This window comes from Pleurodeles waltl, chromosome 10, assembly GCF_031143425.1.
Source record: "Pleurodeles waltl isolate 20211129_DDA chromosome 10, aPleWal1.hap1.20221129, whole genome shotgun sequence".
NCBI lineage: Eukaryota > Metazoa > Chordata > Amphibia > Caudata > Salamandridae > Pleurodeles > Pleurodeles waltl.
In genome coordinates this window covers 623,921,564-623,941,435 of record NC_090449.1, presented here as the reverse complement: position 1 = coordinate 623,941,435, position 19,872 = coordinate 623,921,564, and the positions used below count along the sequence as shown (strand labels likewise).

General features: G+C 42.2%; 1 protein-coding gene across 1 annotated transcript in view; it reads left to right on the top strand.

The window, feature by feature from the left end:
• WDR86 (WD repeat domain 86) overlaps positions 1-19,872 on the top strand; it is a 309,109-nt gene that overhangs the window by 253,114 nt on the left and 36,123 nt on the right. The window contains exon 6 of the mRNA XM_069211095.1: positions 8,961-9,064. Coding sequence (XP_069067196.1) covers positions 8,961-9,064 — 104 coding nt within the window. The remainder of the gene's footprint in view (positions 1-8,960; positions 9,065-19,872) is intronic.

Here is a 19,872-nt window from a genome sequence, read left to right as displayed (position 1 = left end):
CCAACGCCAACGCCATCACGCCCTCACAAGACCTGTGCAACTCCCTCGCCACCTTCTTCCATCGTAAGATTACCGACCTCCACGACAGCTTCGGACACCAGACCCAGCCGATCAACACTGAACCCACACCCCCAGCCATCACCCTCAACGCCTGGACCCACATCAACACTGAAGAGACCAAAACCACCATGAACTCAATCCACTCCGGCGCCCCCTCGAACCCCTGCCCACACTTCATCTTCAACAAAGCCGACGACATCATCGCCCCGCACCTCCAGACCATCATCAGCTCCTCTTTTTCATCTGCTACCTTCCCCGAAAGCTGGAAACACGCCGAAGTCAACACCCTACTAAAGAAACCTACGGCTGACCCAAGCGACCTGAAGAACTTCCGCCCCATCTCGCTCCTCCCATTCCCTGCCAAAGTCATAGAGAAGACCGTCAACAAACAGCTTACCAACTTCCTTGAAGACAACAACCTTCTCGACCCCTCACAATCTGGATTCCGAGCCAACCACAGCACTGAAACCGCCCTCATCTCAGTCACAGACGACATCAGAACCCTGATGGACAACAGTGAAACAGTCGTCCTCATCCTCCTCGACCTATCGGCTGCCTTCGACACCGTTTGTCACCGCACCCTAATAACCTGCCTCCGCTCCACCGGGATCCAAGGCCAGGCCCTGGACTGGATCGCCTCCTTCCTCTCCAACTGCTCTCAAAGAGTCTACCTCCCACCTTTTCGCTCAGACCCCACCGAGATCATCTGCGGCGTCCCTCAAGGCTCCTCGCTCAGCCCGACACTCTTCAATGTCTACATGAGCCCCCTCGCCGACATCGTACGCAAGCACAGCATCATCATCACCTCCTACACCGACGACACTCAACTTATACTCTCCCTCACCAAGGACCCCGCCAGCGCAAAGACCAACCTGCAAGATGGTATGAAGGACGTCGCAGATTGGATGAGGCTCAGCCGTCTGAAACTAAACTCAGACAAAACGGAAGTACTCATCCTCGGCAACACCCCGACCGCATGGGACGACTCCTGGTGGCCCACGGCCCTTGGCACCGCACCGACCCCCTCAGACCACGCCCGCAACCTCGGCTTCATCTTGGACCCTCTTCTCACCATGACCAAACAAGTCAACGCCGTGTCCTCCTCCTGCTTCCTCACCCTCCGCATGCTCCGCAAGATCTTCCGCTGGATCCCCGCGGACACCAGAAAGACCGTGACCCACGCCCTCGTCACTAGCCGCATGGATTACGGCAACACCCTTTATGCTGGGACCACTGCAAAACTCCAGAAACGTCTGCAACGTATTCAAAACGCCTCCGCCCGCCTCATCCTCGACATACCCCGCAACAGCCACATCTCCGCCCACCTGAGACACCTGCATTGGCTCCCAGTCAGCAAAAGGATCACCTTCCGACTTCTCACCCACGCACACAAAGCCCTCCACAACAAGGGACCAGAATACCTCAACCGACGCCTCAGCTTCTACACCCCCACCCGTCTCCTCCGTTCCACCAGCCTCGCTCTCGCCGCCGTCACTCGCATCCACCGCTCCACAGCGGGTGGGAGGTCCTTCTCCTACCTGGCGGCCAAGACTTGGAACACCCTCCCCACCAGCCTCAGGACCACCCAGGACCACTCGGTATTCCGGAGACTCCTCAAGACCTGGCTCTTCGAGCAGCAGTAACCCCCTTCCCCCGAGCGCCTTGAGACCCGCACGGGTGAGTAGCGCGCTTTATAAATATTAATGATTTGATTTTCGTTTTGGATGTGATGTGGTGTTTTGCTGAGCTTGTGGGTAGATGATGTTATTGGTAAGGTCGAGTCTTTCTAGAAATGTGAGAATTGTGAAGTTTGGGTGCCTTCTTTGGTTTAATCTCCTTCTTTTGGTTCTGATATCAGACACCTGGCACTGTATGTCTAAAAAGTCCATACCCTCTTCAAGTTGTCAGCATCATCATCATCTACAGCAAGTAGCTTCTTCTCTATTTGGGCTTGAATTGTTGAATGCAAACCTTTTATGAGGTCGTTGCAACGCCAAGGACGTCCTAAGGATTTTGGGGGACCTGGGCCAAACGTAATTTGGGAGACCCTGTTCGGAACAGTTTTGAATTTATGATCCAATTTCCTCAGTTTCATCAGAGATAGGGATGTGTGCTTTCAGTATTGTAACACAGCAGTAGCTCACTACTGCGAATAAACTCTGTGACACCCTCCATTTCTCATTGTAAGGTCATGTTTTGATATAAAAGACACATTTTTTTATGGATCTTGTATGAAACAAACGCAACATTTCTCTGCAAAATGTCTGTAATAGACTCTACTCATCACCCACAATAAAAAAACAAATTAAAGGACAACGGTATTTAAAACAATCTATTTAAGAATTATTCCAGGTCATCAGGGCAAGAGTGCAGAACAGAGCTGGCTCTATCTTGGGGCCACCTGGAAGGCTGGGGCTCTGGGTCAGTGCACTCTTTGCCCATGCCTTAAAACGTCCCTGTGCAGCGTAGGTGGTCAGGGCAAGCATGTGCTCTCATACTGCGACTATAGTGTTCCCGGTGCTTAAATTGGAATTACATGTAATTGGGATGTTACAGCTGTGAATTTTTTGCAAATATTTTTATTCCCTTGTTTTCTCTGTTTTATTTGCACTCAGTACCTTTTGTTTGTAAATGTGTAGGTTCTGAGTAGTTCATATTCCTTGTAAATCACTTTGTGGGTACTAGCATCTATATAGTTGAATCCGTTCAGTAAGCCTTTAGATTTAGCTTTCATGCAGTATATGAGTTGGCACTAAATTCAGATTTGCACAGCATGAGATATATTTTTTCTTCAATGTAGTTTTAGCGTCCATGGTCATGTACATGGGAGTTGCAATTACAACATATAACTTTTGGTTTGAATATCTTTGTGACCATTATGCCTCCCACATGCTGTCAGGAATAACCAGGGTATTCGGAGACTGGGGTTGCTGTGGGAAAAAGACGCAACAGAATCTGCACAAGAATCCTTGTGAGACTGTGGTAGATCAGCCTGTGGTAGCTGGGGTGCCATGACCAGTCGCAGCTCGCACTTAACATTAGGGGCGGGGTGGCACGCGCTCGCATGGGGAGGAGATAATTAAATAAAATAATATATATATATTTTTTAAACTTACCTCCTCCGCCGCGCGCCGCTCCATCCGCTCTGCTCCTTCTCCTCATGGCTGCAGGCACAGGCTCCCAGCCTGCCCTGCGGCCAATCCTGACGCTACTCAAGCATCAGGATTGGCTGGGAGTGCCCAGCCAGGGCACTCCCAGGCAGACTGGGGGCCTGTGCAGGCTCTCAGTTGCTGGGCTGGAGAGAGCTTTGTGCGCATGTGTGTTTGGCCGGCCCGAGACTGCCGGCCAAACACACATGCGCTCTGAGAGGGATTGCTGTGCACTCCCCCCCTGTGCACGTCACCCCCTTGGCCCCACCCCTTTTCCCAAAACACGATCATAAACTTTGTTTATCATGGTGTTTTGGAAAAAGATTTGCAGCTGCCGCTGCTGGCAGGGGGGGCGACGCTCCTCCTCCCCTATGGAGGAGCCGCCCCTGGCCGTGACTGCTACCCCAGAAGGTCAAGGGGTGGAACTTCCAGGTCATGCGTGGCAGCAGTGCTTTATAAACTGTTCACTTCCATTAGGAAGGTGCCTGCCAAACTTCAGTATTGTGTTGCCTCCTTACTTGTTGTCGCTGTAGTTCATTCAATATCATAACCATACTTCACGTTTGTTGTTTTTCTCCTTATTCGGTTCCCTGGTTTGTTGCAGGAATTTTAACCATTTTGTGGATTGTGATTTGGCTTGCTTTGCTGTGTTTTATCCTTTGCTTCTTCGTCCGTTTTTTCCAGGATTGGGTTAAACCTGTAGTCCACCATTCCCGATCCCCGTTTCCTCCATGTTGGATTAGGCTCACTGCTGCCCGGCATTCTGAAACCTTTGTTGTATCAGTGCTTTTGACTGTGAACTACAGTAAATGTTTAACTGTTTTTTGCATTAATCGTGAAAGTTAACGTTAACCTGTAAGGACACTACTGTGAGCCCCTTGAAGTCTGAGAAACGTACCCCAGATGAGACAGTGGCACTATGGCGGTCTCTTTTCTCTCACACTATCATTCCTCCTTCTATCCAGAGTTTGATCCTGCTGTTCATGGTTATTCAAGTATGGCCACAACTACATCCTAGAGAGCTCGGCAAATTGTAATCAGGCCGTTCAAGATCTGCAAATCGTACCATATGCGATGTGAAGCCATCATGGTTTATGCCCTGCTCAGTGAGGTCTGCTGCAGTGACAGATTTGCAAGATCACATCCTTTCTAATGTGTCCATTAATTTAAAGTGTGGTCTAGTATGGAATACAGGTTCAGAACTCTGGTTTAACCAATGAAACAAATTTCTTCTTCTACAGCATGGGGCATGTTTTTAGATTCCTCTGTTGAATCATATAACCAAAGGACTATTTTTACCACTAGAAGTGGCACGGTAATGCCATCGGGAGCCTGACTACTGGGATCCCTAGGAGACTCCATATCACTTCTGTTCCCCATGTGCACATTAAATTCCTGTCGCACCATACAATTAAGTGTTAATCAACCAGTGCATTCGTTAAGCTCTTAAAGCAGCATTACTCTTTTAGTGCCTAATTCTAACTCTAATATAGGAGGGACATTGCGCCCGAACGTCGTAGTATATAGTGGAATTGTCCACAACTTAACACAGCCTTCACAGGCTACAGCCAATGTTTCAGGAAACTTGTAAAAACTTTGTCTTCCCCTAAACTATTACTTCACTGGGATGTACTACCAGAATATCAGGGTCATAAATATCGACTGCAGAATATCAAAGCAGAATCTCATTACAATATGTACAGTATATAAATAGAAGTAACTGTATATTTGCTATTTTTGACAGCACATCTACTAACCTTGATGACATATATCTTCCAGGTACATAAATGCGGAGTTAAGAATAGTAAGTGTATACTTGGTTACATATACTTACTGTGACAATATCTTGGTAGTTGAAATTCTGCAATCAGTATTCCTGTATGTTGATATGTATGTCCTCTATAGAGTGACACACAACCCCTCACTTGCTGTAACATCCTATCTACCTGTTCCACCCACCTGCATATGTATGGGTTTCGGTTAAAAGCCTTGGGCCGTGGTTTATACTTTCTTTGCGTTGCATTACCGTCATTTTTTGACGCAAAAGCGGCGCAAACTTACAAAATACAATTGTATTTTGTAAGTTTGCGCCGGTTTTGGGTCAATAAATAAGGGTAATGCGGCGCAAAAAAAGTATAAATCAGGGCCTTGCTTTCTCTTCTGTTTGTATGGTGTGTGAGGAAGGTGGCTGAATCAGCCTGCCCATCCCTTTCTGTTCTCTGTATTATTGGGAAAAATCGGCATAGCCATGTGGCTGGGACACTTGCAAGTGACTGTACACCCAAGCTGAGAGCTGTGCAGCCCTTCTGAATACGACTGTCGTGCTAAAGGCCACACGAGTGTCGTTGGCATAAGACTTAGGTGCCTATTTAGAGGATCATTCTGGGCAAGGCTGGCACCACAAATGACCCTCACTGGTCTCAGCAGACTCGAGGGGGTGAATTCAAGCATTGTCATGATACTCTGATACATTTTGAGATTGCTGTTAATCCCCTGGTGTGATTTGAACTGCTGCTTTATGTCTTTCCCTAAGCTGATGCCTCAGGGTCAGCAGATGTTAGAGCAATGAAGTAAACATTAGGCTGGCCTGCAAAACAAAACAGTTAGCCAAGAGCTAAGAAAAAGAGAAAACACAAATAAAGAATGGTTGGTACAAAAAATAGGAAGAAAACTGCGGAAAATACAACACCCAAGCGTACAGTTCAAAAGTACACGATCAATGTCACCTGCGCAGCACCATGACACATTTGTTGGTAATTTGCTGTCTTCTATAAAAACTCAAGTCGCTACATGTAGTGTCATGATGCGGTCCTCCGCTCCGCATGATATAGCCCTCAATCGAAGACAAGGAAGTGAATTGCGCTGTTAGGTGAGCTGAAAAGGTGAGCTTGAGAAGGCATGTGCCTTATTCTATTGACAGCACATCTCCACACTCCTGGATATACCGCAGTCTCTTATTTATGGGAAATTGCGTGCTTTATTCATGTTCACGTAGATAGAGTGGGGCAAATACTCCTGTCAGTGGTAAGAATAAATCCCTATTAATAGTGAGAGTAGTGAGTGAATAGTTCCAAAACTGGTTATGGTTAAAGGTTCTGAAATACACTTTACTGTTCAAAGATGATTGCCGCATTAGGATTTTGCTGCTGCTGTGACAACCACAGAAGTCTCAGTATTGTCGGTGCTGCAGTGTTCTGGCAGCCATGTCTTCTCTGGGGTAGCAGCTGCTGCAAGGGGCTCCCTCCACTGAAGTGGTGAGAGTGCCACAGGCAGATGGTGTTCATGCTCCACACACATAGGAGCCTTACACAGGTGCCACTTGTGGTCCACTTCTGGCTTCTTGCCTTCTATGCGGAGTTTAGCACCTGACTGATTAGGCAGGCATTGGGAAATTTGGAGAACATAACCTAGGCCATACCATCCACTTGTTACGGATGAACATGCCCAAAGGATTACTAATTGATGGTGCAGATATGGGCCTGCAGTCAAGATATTTGAGTAATGATGGAAATATGGTCGTGGATTCAATATTTCTGAGTGTTGGTGCAAATATCAGCATGCATTCATACTTACTCAGTAGTGGTGCATTTAAGGATATGCACCGAGGATTAGTGATTGGTGGAGAACTGAACATGTTTTAATGATTAGCGAGTGACGGGGCAAATCTATACATGTAGTTGAATGAATTACTAGGGTTACAATTCTGAAATGCAGTTATGAGTACTGAGTTATGGTGCGAATGTGGGGGGGGGGCACATTTGGGCCAACACTCACGATTTCTGAGACCAAATCTGAACATACAGTCGAGTAATAAATGATTGTGCAAATCCAAACCTGCACTAAGTATTATTAAGTGATGGAGACTATTTAAAAACACTGTAAGGACTACTGGGTAATGAAGCCAATCTAAAAATGCATTCAATATTACTGTGTGATGGTGTACATCTGGACATGCACAATAGATTATTGAGTGGCGTGGCACATCAGAGCAGTATATTTGTGGTAATTCATTATATATTATGAGTTTTCTTGGAAAATGTGTACTGCTTGCTTAATCATAATATTGGTAATTTTTGCCCCTGATGTAATGTTTACACAACATAATGGTGGTAATTGCTTACATAGTACGGACATTCTTTACACAATGGTGCCCAGCCCAGGGGTAGCATCTGCTATGTCGTAATATTGGTAATTCTTAGCATTTCTGACAGCTTCAGCCTGTAAGATTGTAACTTTTCTGCGTCCATCCATGCCTTCACTCTCATGCCATCTAGTCACCCATTCACTTTCTTTTTCAACCATTCATGTAAACGCTCATCCATTAATTTATCCTTCAGTGCACGCATACACCCAATAATTATCAATATAATCAGACATTCATCTGTCCACCCACTTACAAATCATCCTGTTGCTTACCCATTCTCACATTCACTCATTCATCGATTTACACAAAAGAACACACAAGCTCGCAAATCAGTGAATTAGCACTTGCACACACGTAATATCGAGACCTATCAGCTTTGCCATAGCTTACTAAAGCATGTGAGCGCCTGTATATGAGGGATATCTGTTTTGCAAAGGGACCACACATAGTAGACAAGCACAAACAGCCAGTCACATCACTGAGAACTGCCCCATGCTCGCGCATTACTTTCAGGCCGAGTGTATTTCCAGAGAACTGCGTGGAGGGCACTATTAACCTGATAAAATGTGCATTAATGTTGTACACTGTGAACAGAATACATTAATTCACATGGACACTTGTGCAGCCATGTATGCATTATTACTTATTTAAATATTTTTTTTTGTAGAGTTCCTGGTGTAGTTCAAGCTAGGACCCACGCGAGGGACATCAGAGACTTTTTGACTTAACATAGAAAAAAATTCAATGCTACAAAAATATTACAAATTAAAACAAAAATAGCATACCTCATGCTCATTTTCTGTAGTGAATGCCCAAGGCGGGACGGAAAAGCATGATAAAAGCACGACATGAAAACACTAGTGACATAACCCACTCTTCAACCAAGGCACTTATGTTGAGTAGCGTGCTTGCTATGCTATCTGTCCACAACTAATGCGTCTTATACATGCAACTCCACTGTAGTGCAATACATTCAGGAGAAGTCTTCCAAGATTCTTTTTTAAAAGATTGAAAGTTCAAGCAATCTTAATGTGAGCTCGATGAGCAATCCAAATTTCAGGAGCCTTGCCGAGAAAGAGGAGCTCGAGTGGGTTCCTTTCCAAAACGTTAAGCATTGAGGCACATTAGGTGTGTGTGCATGGATGTGGTTCGAGGCCTAGTCTAAATCAAACTGTTTAAATAAATCTTGATGTCATAATTTATGAATGCTCCTAAACCAAATCTTGCTCTACTATGCTCTACAAATGCTTGCCTAGGTTCATACCTTTGTTACCCTGTACTGTTCCCTTTACTCTTGTGCAAAGATGCCTATTGAGTGAGGAATGGAGTTTTGTGAGTGTCTGGCTTATGTTTACAGACCTTCTGCAGTGTTGTTCTGATTATGTCACTCTCCCTTGTGCCTTTGCTGGTCATCTCTGTCCTGTGTGTAAAGCGTTAGCTCTGCAGGTTGTACCAATAACAGCTCATGTTTATAGTGTATTGATGTAAGCATTCGAATGGACATCACATTACGAGCAGATATGTGTAACATCAAAGTACATTTACGTTTATTAGAAATTGCTTACTCGGTCAGTTATTAAACTCATTATTTTTTGTTGTCCCTCTAGTATTTACAGGAAGCGGTGATGCCTGTGCCAGAGCATTTAATACAAAATCGGGAGTTCTTCAAAGGGTTTTCCAAGGGCATTCATTCATTATAAATTGCATTCAGGTAAGGCATAAGTTAACTTTCGAAAGGATGCATTTTGACAGTCACAAACCCCAAAAGTAGGTACAGCAAATGTGATTTGTTTAGATATGACCTCCCAAGCAGTTAGCATACATAGAGCCCTATTCTAAGTGATGTATCGGCCAAAGCACGATTATGGTAAAAATACCTCAATTTATGCCTGCCAGAAACTCACAAAAGGGTAAAAAAGAGACGTCTGCAGTCGTACATCGCACTCAAAGTGGTAAGTAGGTAGTTTCACGGCATGGTTGCCATGCAAGTTTGACAAAAAAACTTCTATTTTGTAAGGCTTCTCAAATTCCCGTTAAACCCTTTCCTACCCTGGAAATGGTCATAGATTGTTTTTCAGGCAAGAGCTGGAATACCTCTTCTTGCTGGATGGAAGGGAAACATTTCACTCCACATTTAGTATGGTCTGGTGAAGTGGGCTTTTCTGTGGGTGTTGGGGGGGTGTTTGGGGTGTTGGAGAAATGCTTTTCCGTAGGAGAAAAAGAATAAAGGTGCACATTTACACAAGAGGTCCTATTGCCCCTATACATATTTCTGAGCTGTGTCGAATTCCGTACAGGTTAGACTTCCACAGGAGATGTCACATGACATTCCCACCTAGAAAGCAGTTTTCCAGGCATCCTTCTGGGAGCATTAGTGAACAGAAAAAAGAACTCTCAGAAGAGATGTAAATCTCAGCCCATACTTATGCTTTCTACAGGGACGTCTCCTTCGCTATGGCGAAAGAGCGTCACCAACCTGGCTGTACCAGAAGCAAAAAAATAAAACAATAGTTTACTATTGTTTTATTTTCCTGCTCTGGCACAGCCAGCAGTGCAGTGAGGGGTGGGGTGGGCCATAGGAGGTGGGAGGAGGGGAGAGTGCACCAAGTGCACATGTGTGTTTGGCCGGCCATCTCAGGCCAGTCAAACACACATGCGCACTTAGTTTACAAGGACTACAGGGCTGTGTCTGAGGAGCAGTCAAGGCCGCTCAGACCAATCCTGGGGCTGCTTTCATGCCAGTTTTGTCATGAAAGCAGCACCTGGTTTGCTGGGGAGCCTGTGCTGGTGTCCCAGCAACGAATGCTGGGACACAAAAAGAAGAGGAACGCGAGGCAGCAGAGATGGAGGCAAGGCAAGGGCTTTTTTATTTTTAGTTTTACCTCGTCCCAACCCCCCTCCTTCTCCCACCCCTCCCCTTGAGTTATGCAGGAGCTGCCGCTGAATCAAAGAAAATGAAACCTGGAAGTCAGACCAGTGCCTACTCTTAAAAAAAATATTTTAGTTTTTAACATTCTCAAAGGGGAAGGGGTCCCATGAGGACCCATTCATTTGTGAATGGTTACCACTACCGTTGAGTAGTCAGTAAAAAAATCAATGTTTCGCAACTGTAATTAGGTCGCAAAACATTAATACATATGCTACCTATTCGGTATTTGAAAGGTACGTCCTAAACACGCCTCTACCAAATGCCAAATCGCTTTTGGGTTGCAAACACACATTGAGATTTGGTAGCAACTTACTGTATCTCAGTTTGGTGTTTCTACATTTAAAAACAACATTTTTGCAGTCATAAATGGCCCGATTCTGTGAACTGGGACGTGTGTGACCTCAGAAAGGCTATGTACATAAGTCCCTTAGTAAAATTCTGCCAATGTGGTGAAATTTCAGCACTTCAATTACAATAGTTTTTTGTGAGTGAGTCTGACTTGCTGTTGAATTTCTCTTGACTGTGATGGGAAAGTAATGTCACTCATGGAAGAAACTTTGTGACCCGGGCCCTGTACTTCTAGGGCTGAGCTTGTGGCCATTTATGGGTAGGTCCACCTGTGAAAATAAGAGAATTCCTGCAAACTCCTGTCAAGGCAAAGAGTAAAAGTGTTCCCATCGTGCAGAAGGGAAGGGAATGCCCTATAATTGATGGAAGTGTTCATTAAGGGGTGTCTCAAAGAGGAAAATATTTTTCTTTAGGTGAAAAAATAGTAAATATGTTTGCAAGAGGAAATCCAGTTTTACGTCCTATTTCTTCATGCTGAAATGTGAAGCTTTTATTTTTCTGTATGCAGCAAACCTTATGCATATGAAAGCTTTTGGGAATCAGCCTGCAATATTTGTAGATTCCCTGATCGCTACCGGAACTCTTTGAAATTCATATTAAGTCAAAAAATCCCTCAAACATAGGTATGAACATTTTCCCCTGAATGTTAGTGAATCAGTCCAGAATGTTTCCATCCTTTAAAATGTAAGGTAGGAAAGAGATACATTATCAATATGTTGTCAAACGGCCCCAATAGCTCAACTTGATCTCAATTCCAACTTGACTACAATGGGTAACTGAATGGGAAGATGTTGATTCAAGAATAGGTAAAGGAAGTGTTCTTTTTAGCACCCATTCTGTTTGCTTTACCTCATCCCAACTTTAGGAAATAGCTTTTAGCCAAGAAGCAATTCCGACCGTACTCTCGCTATCAAGCGATTCTGGCTAGAACCTGAACGGGTCTTCAGAGTTTGTAGTTAACCTGAAGCAAGGGAGTAAAACGGGTAAGGATCTTATCAAGGGCTAATCCGTTTCAGATTTCAATGAATTTCATCTCCAACATGGTGTATTCACGTAGATGGGCTAAATATTATCTAACATTAGAATGTCAGTGGTACTTCTGCCAAGCTGGCATACATGGCCAAAACTAGGCAACTTTATATTTTATAATAACTAATATAATTTGTAAAACATCCTATTATATTGACCTAGTCTTTGTTATTTGGAAGGCTCTAATACGTGAGGAGGATTACTTCAAGAAACATATAAAAATGTTCATCTGTCCCATTTCATTGCCTTGAAACAGTTCTGGGGATGGGACCAAAAGCATGCAGTGCAATTATGACGTGATAGAAATGTTTACTATGCTACCTAAAAAAAAAGAATATTTCACGTTTGAATAAAATAGTTTTGTGTTACAATGTCTATTTTGCTAAAGTGTTCTACTAGTATTTGAATATGGAACAAAACTCCCACCTCGGCCAGGGAGCAGGTCAGGGGCCTGGTCGCATGGTTTCTTTACCATGAAATTGTATTGCCAGCTGCTGTTTATCTGTATGATCAGTGCTTTAAATGGGCCGGTACTGTCCGGTACTGAGTACCGGCACTTTATTATTTTGAGAGGGAGAGTACCGGCACATCTCAAGAAAAACGTAATACTTTTAATTGGAGAGTACCGGCACTTCCCAGAAACAAGCAGGTACTCTGGTACAGAGTACCTGCACTTTAATTTTTCCATTTCAAGCACTGTGTATGATGGTGTTATCCACTGAATATCTTCTCTTAAATCAGCCTTTGACGAACTTAATTATGTTACATGTAAAAAAAAAAAACAATTTCCCAGATGTAAGATGACGTTATGAGTCAGCTCTTGTTGGATATATGTCTAGGACCCCCTTCTCGGGGTTCTGTTTTTCATAAACATTGGCAAAGAAAAAAGGTCTGGCTTTGTCAAGCTTGCAAAGTTTTAATTAATTTTTGTACAGACATATGCGGTATGCCAAAACTTTGCAAAAATATAGTAAAAAACTAAAAATGAACGTGTAAGAAAAGACGGCAAATATTTAAAAATATAAAAAATAAACTTGTGGCAGAGTAATTCAGAATCCTCATCTCTAGCACTGAAGTGAACTCCTATTCTGCAGTCTGTGCTCATGTGAGTAGGCAACATGCAGGCACTCACAATCCACGATGGCCACTAGCTGAAGTCAGCTGACACATTGCCCCTTTCTGTTTGCTGTGGTGGGCAACTACACATCTGCTCTTTTCCAGCCCCAGATATGAGAATGCTGGAAAGTGGCCCCAGCATCCTATTCCTTTACTAAAAATGCTTGCCCGTTACTTTTTGGCACTCTGTGGCAGATTTATCGTTGTTTCACGCAGTAGAGCAAGCCACCTTGATTCACTGTGCTGCGTGAAAGGGCAGGAATTTGCCGTATTTAACACGATATGGCGCATCCCAGCCCTTTCTTGCACTGGTTCACAATGTGCTGCCTTGCACCATGGTGCAAGGGTGCCTGCGTTGCAGGCAGAATTGTGTTTTTGCAGGGAGGGGCACTTTCCTGCACAAAAACAATCCTCATAGGCATTTTCCCTCTAAGTGTGCTGCAAAATGCAACATGCTTAGAAAGAGGAAACAACGAGGAGAAATAAAGACCTTTCACCTCGTTGCACCTCCCCTGAGAAGGCATACCATTTTGATGCATTCACAGTGTTGGTAAATCTAGGAATGCGCCAAAATCCATGGATGGATGTGTGGGAACTCCGAACATTCAACCAATGCGAATTCCTCGCTGAGGCAGAGTGACGTAAGGCAGCAATTTGCAAAGCTTTGCGTTACTCCAGATTTATCAAGCCACTTAGGGCACCGGAAGGAGGCCTTCTATGGCTTGAGAGATCTGACTTGTTTTGCGTGACCCTTGCACCCCCTTGCGTGGCTTAAGGGCAGTGCAAATCCATGATAAGCATGCCTCTGAATTTCTTTTCCCTTTGAGCCCTCAAATAAAGAGACTTATGAAAACTTGTGCTTAAGAAACATTGTATATAAACCCCATTTTCACACATCTTTCAAAGTTAAGGGCATTCACCAAGCTCTCCAATTCAAATGGAAAATGCTATTGTCTTGAGAAATATACTTGACACACTTAGTCTGGAGAACTTTGGTTATTTTTGCCTTTTTTCGTATCAGACACTTTTTTTCTTGGTACTCATCTTTACCTTGTTTAAGAATGTCTCCCAATTGCGCCTCTTTAATCCTCCCTTTCTCTCTCTCTCTCTTATTCATATTTTTCCTCCTTTTAAAGGAATTCACCAGGCTACCATTGTTTCCTGTCCTCCCCCTCACATCGTCTCTTTCATGAACATCTTTCAATTTCATCCATTTCCCCCGCTCAGTTTCTTTGCTGATTTTCACCACCTTTACCCCATAACTCAAAATCTTGCTCCCAATTCTCAATTTCTGTTCTTTTTATATATTATTCAAATTCCTATTCTTTTAGGAATAATAAAGATGTTTTTTATTGGTTCCTAGATCAGTGTATTGGTTATTTTTGCAAAAATCATTGTGTTTTTAATCCAAAAGCTTTTTTTAATCATTTTTCTTATTTACCAAGTTGGAGATCAGCCAGTCTGGTGATAGGAGACTGGTATTCGTCTGTTTTTCTCCAAAACGAGTATTTCCCATGACAATAATTGCCATTTTCGTGCCTTAGCAGTTTAACAATTAGCCTGTGCCCTTTCTTTCCATCCCAAGCTGCTTCTCTTTATGTGTTCTATTTTTTTTATTCCCTGTTTATTCTTTTTCAACAACACATTGGTCTTTTGTGTCCTTTCTTTAACGTAGCATGCACTTATAAAGAATCCTTTAAGTGATATTTTAATCAAACAATATTTTTTGTCACACATTTTTCAGTTTTATAATAAGGGTTTACGCAGATAGAATATAACTCCCAACTATCCTGGCAGTAACTTTAGAACATGCTATTAGACTTCCCTGGGGCTAGGCAGAAAACTAGAAAATAGGTGTGTAAATGAATAATGGGTGATCTGGGTGACAGCAGGTACACTAAACAGTTGACAGTCCCTCAATTGCAATAATACACCCATCGACACAGAAAAAATGTCCCCACGTGATAAAGACGGTAAGATTGATACACATTTTTGCCAGCTTACTTCCACAGCTACATTAGCCAAACGCTGCAAGCCTGGTCATAATAAACCAAGCGTAACTAACAGCTTAAAATCTGGCATTGACCAAAGAATATCTTCTCGCACAACAAAGAAAGCACAGCAGAACCTGGTGACCATTAACAGCCTGCTGACGCTACGGATGAAGATATAAAGTTCATCAGGCAGGAGCTGAAGTTGAGCCTCCAATCAATAAACTGCAAAATAGACAGGCTGTCAATATGAGGTTACCACATGATGGAACACTTATTTAACACACTGTGAAACTTCATCAAGCTGAACAAAGAAGATTTGACCTAGAGGATGACCTCTCTTACCACACCAGCCCGGAAAGATAATGTTAGATCTAAGAACAATGACTTAGAAGCTAGTTTGAGGAAGAATAACAGAAGGTTGGTCAGACTTTCAGAATTTAAGACAGTGGAACTTGGAAGAGTTGTTGAAAGTTCTTTTGTTGGATCTATCTGGGTGAAAATGTCTCCTTAGTATTTATCGTAGAAAGGGCGTAGAGATCCCTGCCTCCCAGAACAACACTGAGATCTCCCCAAGGCCAATAATGACCTGCCTTTGGATTTATAGGGACCATGACTCAGTTCCCAGGTGGCCAATGAAAATGGGACCTCAACTATGCTGGTTCCTCAACACTATTTATCACAAGACTTCATGATTGAGATTCAGGTGAAGAGACATTTATTTGCTCCAGTAAAAAAGAAGACACAAACAATCTATCACATACAGGATGTTGCACCCAGTGTGCTTGAGATTTTGTTCGAATGTTAAACTGCATGACTTTTTACACCCACAAAAAGAACTCAAATTCATCAAGACCTGCCTCTGTCTAAACAACTCCAAGTAGAAATATGGCCTCTCAAAAGAATTGTCAGGTAGAATAGAAGATAAGGACTAATTGTTATAAGTAACCTGACTGTACTGCATTACAGAGCTGACACACATTTGGCAAATAACCTCATAAATGACTGCTAAGAAGCTAAACCTAACATTAATGTACATTAGTACAATATGAATTAGACTTTGTGTGCTCTGGGAATGAAACTTATTTCAAACAAATGCAGAAACCATCATGAAACCAGGTACAATGGTAAAAAGAAACATTTGCGAATATCTGGAGAGTGACATATCCGAGTATACTGGAAGATGTATATATTTCACCAGGCATGACATGCATTCATTTATAGTTAATTTGCTTTATCAGATATAACTGCAGATATAGCTTAGATAAACTAGGAAAATAAATCAGAGAACTGGAAACTAGACATGCGTCAACCAGGGTAGTAAGTTGCTTAACACCATCCATGTCGAACTCAAAGAATTCAATGACTCTGCAGACCGAGAAACAAAAGTGTTTTGGGAAAATACATGGAAGCCAGGCACTACAGTCATGGAAAATACCCCGTAATAATCTTAGCTAAAATAGTAAGACCTGAGTGGGCATTGGACTACATCGCCATTACTGAAACTGGAGATGGGCAAATGATTCTTGATGGCCTCAGAATTGTGGTCAGATTTAGGAAATACAGTGAAGAACTGTATAACTCACATATAACGTGATGAAGCAAACATCTCTAAATATCTTCACAGACTGACTAAAACTTGATTAGGTAACTTGTGCAGAGAAAATTTATAAACACCTGCCAGAGTCCAAAATTTCTCAGGAGCAGTACCCCCAAAATTCCCCCATTCTAGCACAAACAATTTAGCAGTGAAGAAACAGGAATTAGGGAGGGTACTGCAGGGAAGGAGGTCTGGAATGAGATTATTACTAATTTGCAGTGACACTATCACACATTAATACATCCAAAACCACCAGTTACCTGAGGAAGGGAGCTTTAAATCTTCAGGATAGACGTCTATGAATCTTGGGATAATGTTTATCTAACAATCTTTCTTTCCTTTATCATTTCAGGTGATCAGTTTTTCAACATACAGGTCCTTTATCTAAAATAGATTTCTAATACAACAGTATTTAAAAAAGAACATAGGTAATCATCAGTGTTAAGGTTCTCTTTCTGTATTTGTCTTTTCAAACAAAGATTATCTCTCTTCAGTTTTTTCTCCCTCCTCAGTCTTTAGTTTTTATATATACACTAGAAATAGAACATATCTCAGTTTCAATGCTGTTTTCTCTTACTGTGATTTAGATGTCTGAAGGAGCTCACCTTATCAAGCATGGACTCAAAATGTGAGCTTACCCTTCCTTGGCCTCACCATACTAAGGAATCACCAGAGTTGAACACCTCCATCATTCAGGGAACAGGTCCGATCACAGCAGTCTAAACCACAGTACGATATGTGTGCAGTCCCCATATGTAGATTCAGTGTTCCCAAGATTTCAGAAGGGATTTCTGCAATTCTAGCAGGATCTCTATATCTTTTTTCTCTTTGTCCATTCTCACACGTGTTCCATGTGTGCCCGATCATACATGAATTCCTGTTTGATCTGCCAAATAAAATACTTAAAACTAATACAGATCATGGCAGAGGCAAAAATAAAATGGTGACAACAACTAAAATCATAAACATAGCATTATGGCTAACATTTATTTGTTCTGTAAAACTGAGCATTATAGCTGATGTCTCTTTGTTCTTAAACAGTTACTTTAAACTTTTCCATCTAAATGTGTATCAACTGTAGAGTGTTTGTGCAATACTGTTTCTTACAATGTCATCCTTTTTTTCTTGAAAAATGTACATACTCACATATCTTTCATCTTGCTCGGAGTTTGGAATGATGAACTTTTACATAAGTGACAGCGGCTGTAGACAATTTACCACTCAAAGAACGAGATAAAAACAGCAATTAGGAGAATACTGAACAGACGTAGTTGTCTTTTATGAAGATTACATAGATATTTTATCCCCGCACTTTCTGATGATGTTTGAAAGGGAGCACTAGAAAGAGGATGTCAACTGTCAACTGTCACACTCAGGGAGGCAGTGACAATCACCCTACTAAAACCGGCCAAACTAGCTACTTTATAGTCATAAGCCTCACACAGGCTCCTGTCACTCCTAAGGGTAGACACAGAAGGTTAATTTAATTGGATTGTATGTCAAGACTGGAGGCTAATATTATGCATTAATCTTTTATTTACTCCTTCTGATGAGTATCTCGAAAGCGTATTACATAGAACCTAGAAACATCACAATGAATAGAACTTTCAGACCCTCAAAAGCAGCCTCTCCTCTATTTTCTTCCTCTTTTGTTTGCTGCTTCTGGGCAGAAGAGTATAATTTTAATTGCGTGGATCTATTGAGAAAACAACTGAATGTGTAGTTCTTTTAGTTGCAGTATATCTAACCCAATTTATAGGCTTTAGCATGCTTGAATTTGGGATTTGTGTTTATTCAGAATATTAAACATATTTTTTTGTGAAAGGAGTTTTGTTCGAGACAAAACTTGTTTTATCGTTTATTGTTCTGAGTTGATATTTAGTTTATAAATACGCTGTACTGTTCTCATATGTTTATTGTAGTACAGCAGTTTTTAATTTAACCATGTGCTGTTTTCCAACGTTGCTTCGCAATGCAACACCTCACATGTAATTTTTTAAAGGAAAACAGCCCAATTCGTACATGCTGAGGTGTTTTCTGAGGGAGATTGCTCCTGCAGGGGAGGTTACCTAGCAACCAAAATGCAGTAGTACATTTCTCCACAGAACGCACTTCGTTTTTCAACAGCATTTCGTCTCTTCAGTTGAATCTGGGCCTTAATATATTTATATATGAACAGTATTTATAAAATACCTAATTTTAAAGAATTCTCTAAAGAAGTTATATATATTTTTTCTGTTCAAAATATTTACTCCTTTCGAAAGGTAATGGAGGAGCAGGGCAGTGCTGGCCAGAGTCATGAGTCAATGATAAGGAAAATAATCAGTGAGGAGTTGAGTAGTGTGGTATAGTTTACTGTAAAAGAAGCCTTATTCAGAAAGAGACAATCCACTAATGTGGATGATGAGGAGTTTTTCTCAATATAAGAGTATGAGGAAGGGTTTAGGGGCCCTGGAGTTATATGTTTTAAGAAGAGAAAACAAACAAATGTGTCTGCAAAAAAGAAAGGAATCCTATGCGATTCTGATACAGAAGGTGTCCGAAGCGGCTCACACGAGAGGCAGTTTAACACTGTAAATGACTAGCCATCAGATGATAATGGTGGATGGAGTCACAATTCTGATGTGAATGAATATATTTTAGATTTATTTTATGATGCAACCATTGATGAGGAGTTTGGAAGTCTGTTGGATGAAAATTCTGAAGTATGCAAAACTCCGAAAGATCCAGTGGTTGAAAATCTTTTGAATCCTTGTGACATTAGACACCCAAGGGGTAAAGGCTGGTGGCCAATTACATTAAGCACTGGATTAGGAGACCCTTGGAAAGAGAAGAGCATAACATTATGTGCTCGAATTTTCTCAAGCAATAATCAGTGATAAAATCACTATGACTTCAAATCTGGACCCAGAGTTAATTACATACTTATTTAAAATGGGAGAGATCCCAGGAAGGGTTTCGAAAGAGCCCTTAAACAATGCCAGGACAGGTTGTTGGATGTGCTTGGTCCACTAGCAAGAATGTTTGACCTAAAAGAAGATGCTTATTTGAAAGGGAAAGATTTGAATATTGACTTGCTGAGAGGCTGGTGCCAACGCACTATTTGTTTCTTGGCAAACGCCAATGCTGGACGTCAGGCAAAGAGAAGAAAATCGGTTTTGATGCATATTAATTCCAAATTAGCTGTTTTGGCAAAAAAATAATTAAGTGAGGATGTAGAAGGCCTTTTATTTGGCGAAGGCATGGTAAAATCTTTGGGCAAGCACATCCAGACTTTTACTAGTTTAGACAAGGCACAGTTTAATATGAACAGAGTATTTTACAAGAGTAGTTTATATGGATGGGTCTGACGGAGAGGGCACCCTTCTGGCAGAGCGAATTTTAAGTCCCAAACTTCAGTATACAACTCTGGTGGGAGTTATGGTAATAAAAGAGGAAACCAGGGAGGTTTCTATCCCCAGAGGGGATGGTCTGGAAGGTATTGAGCTAATAAAGGAAGAGGACAG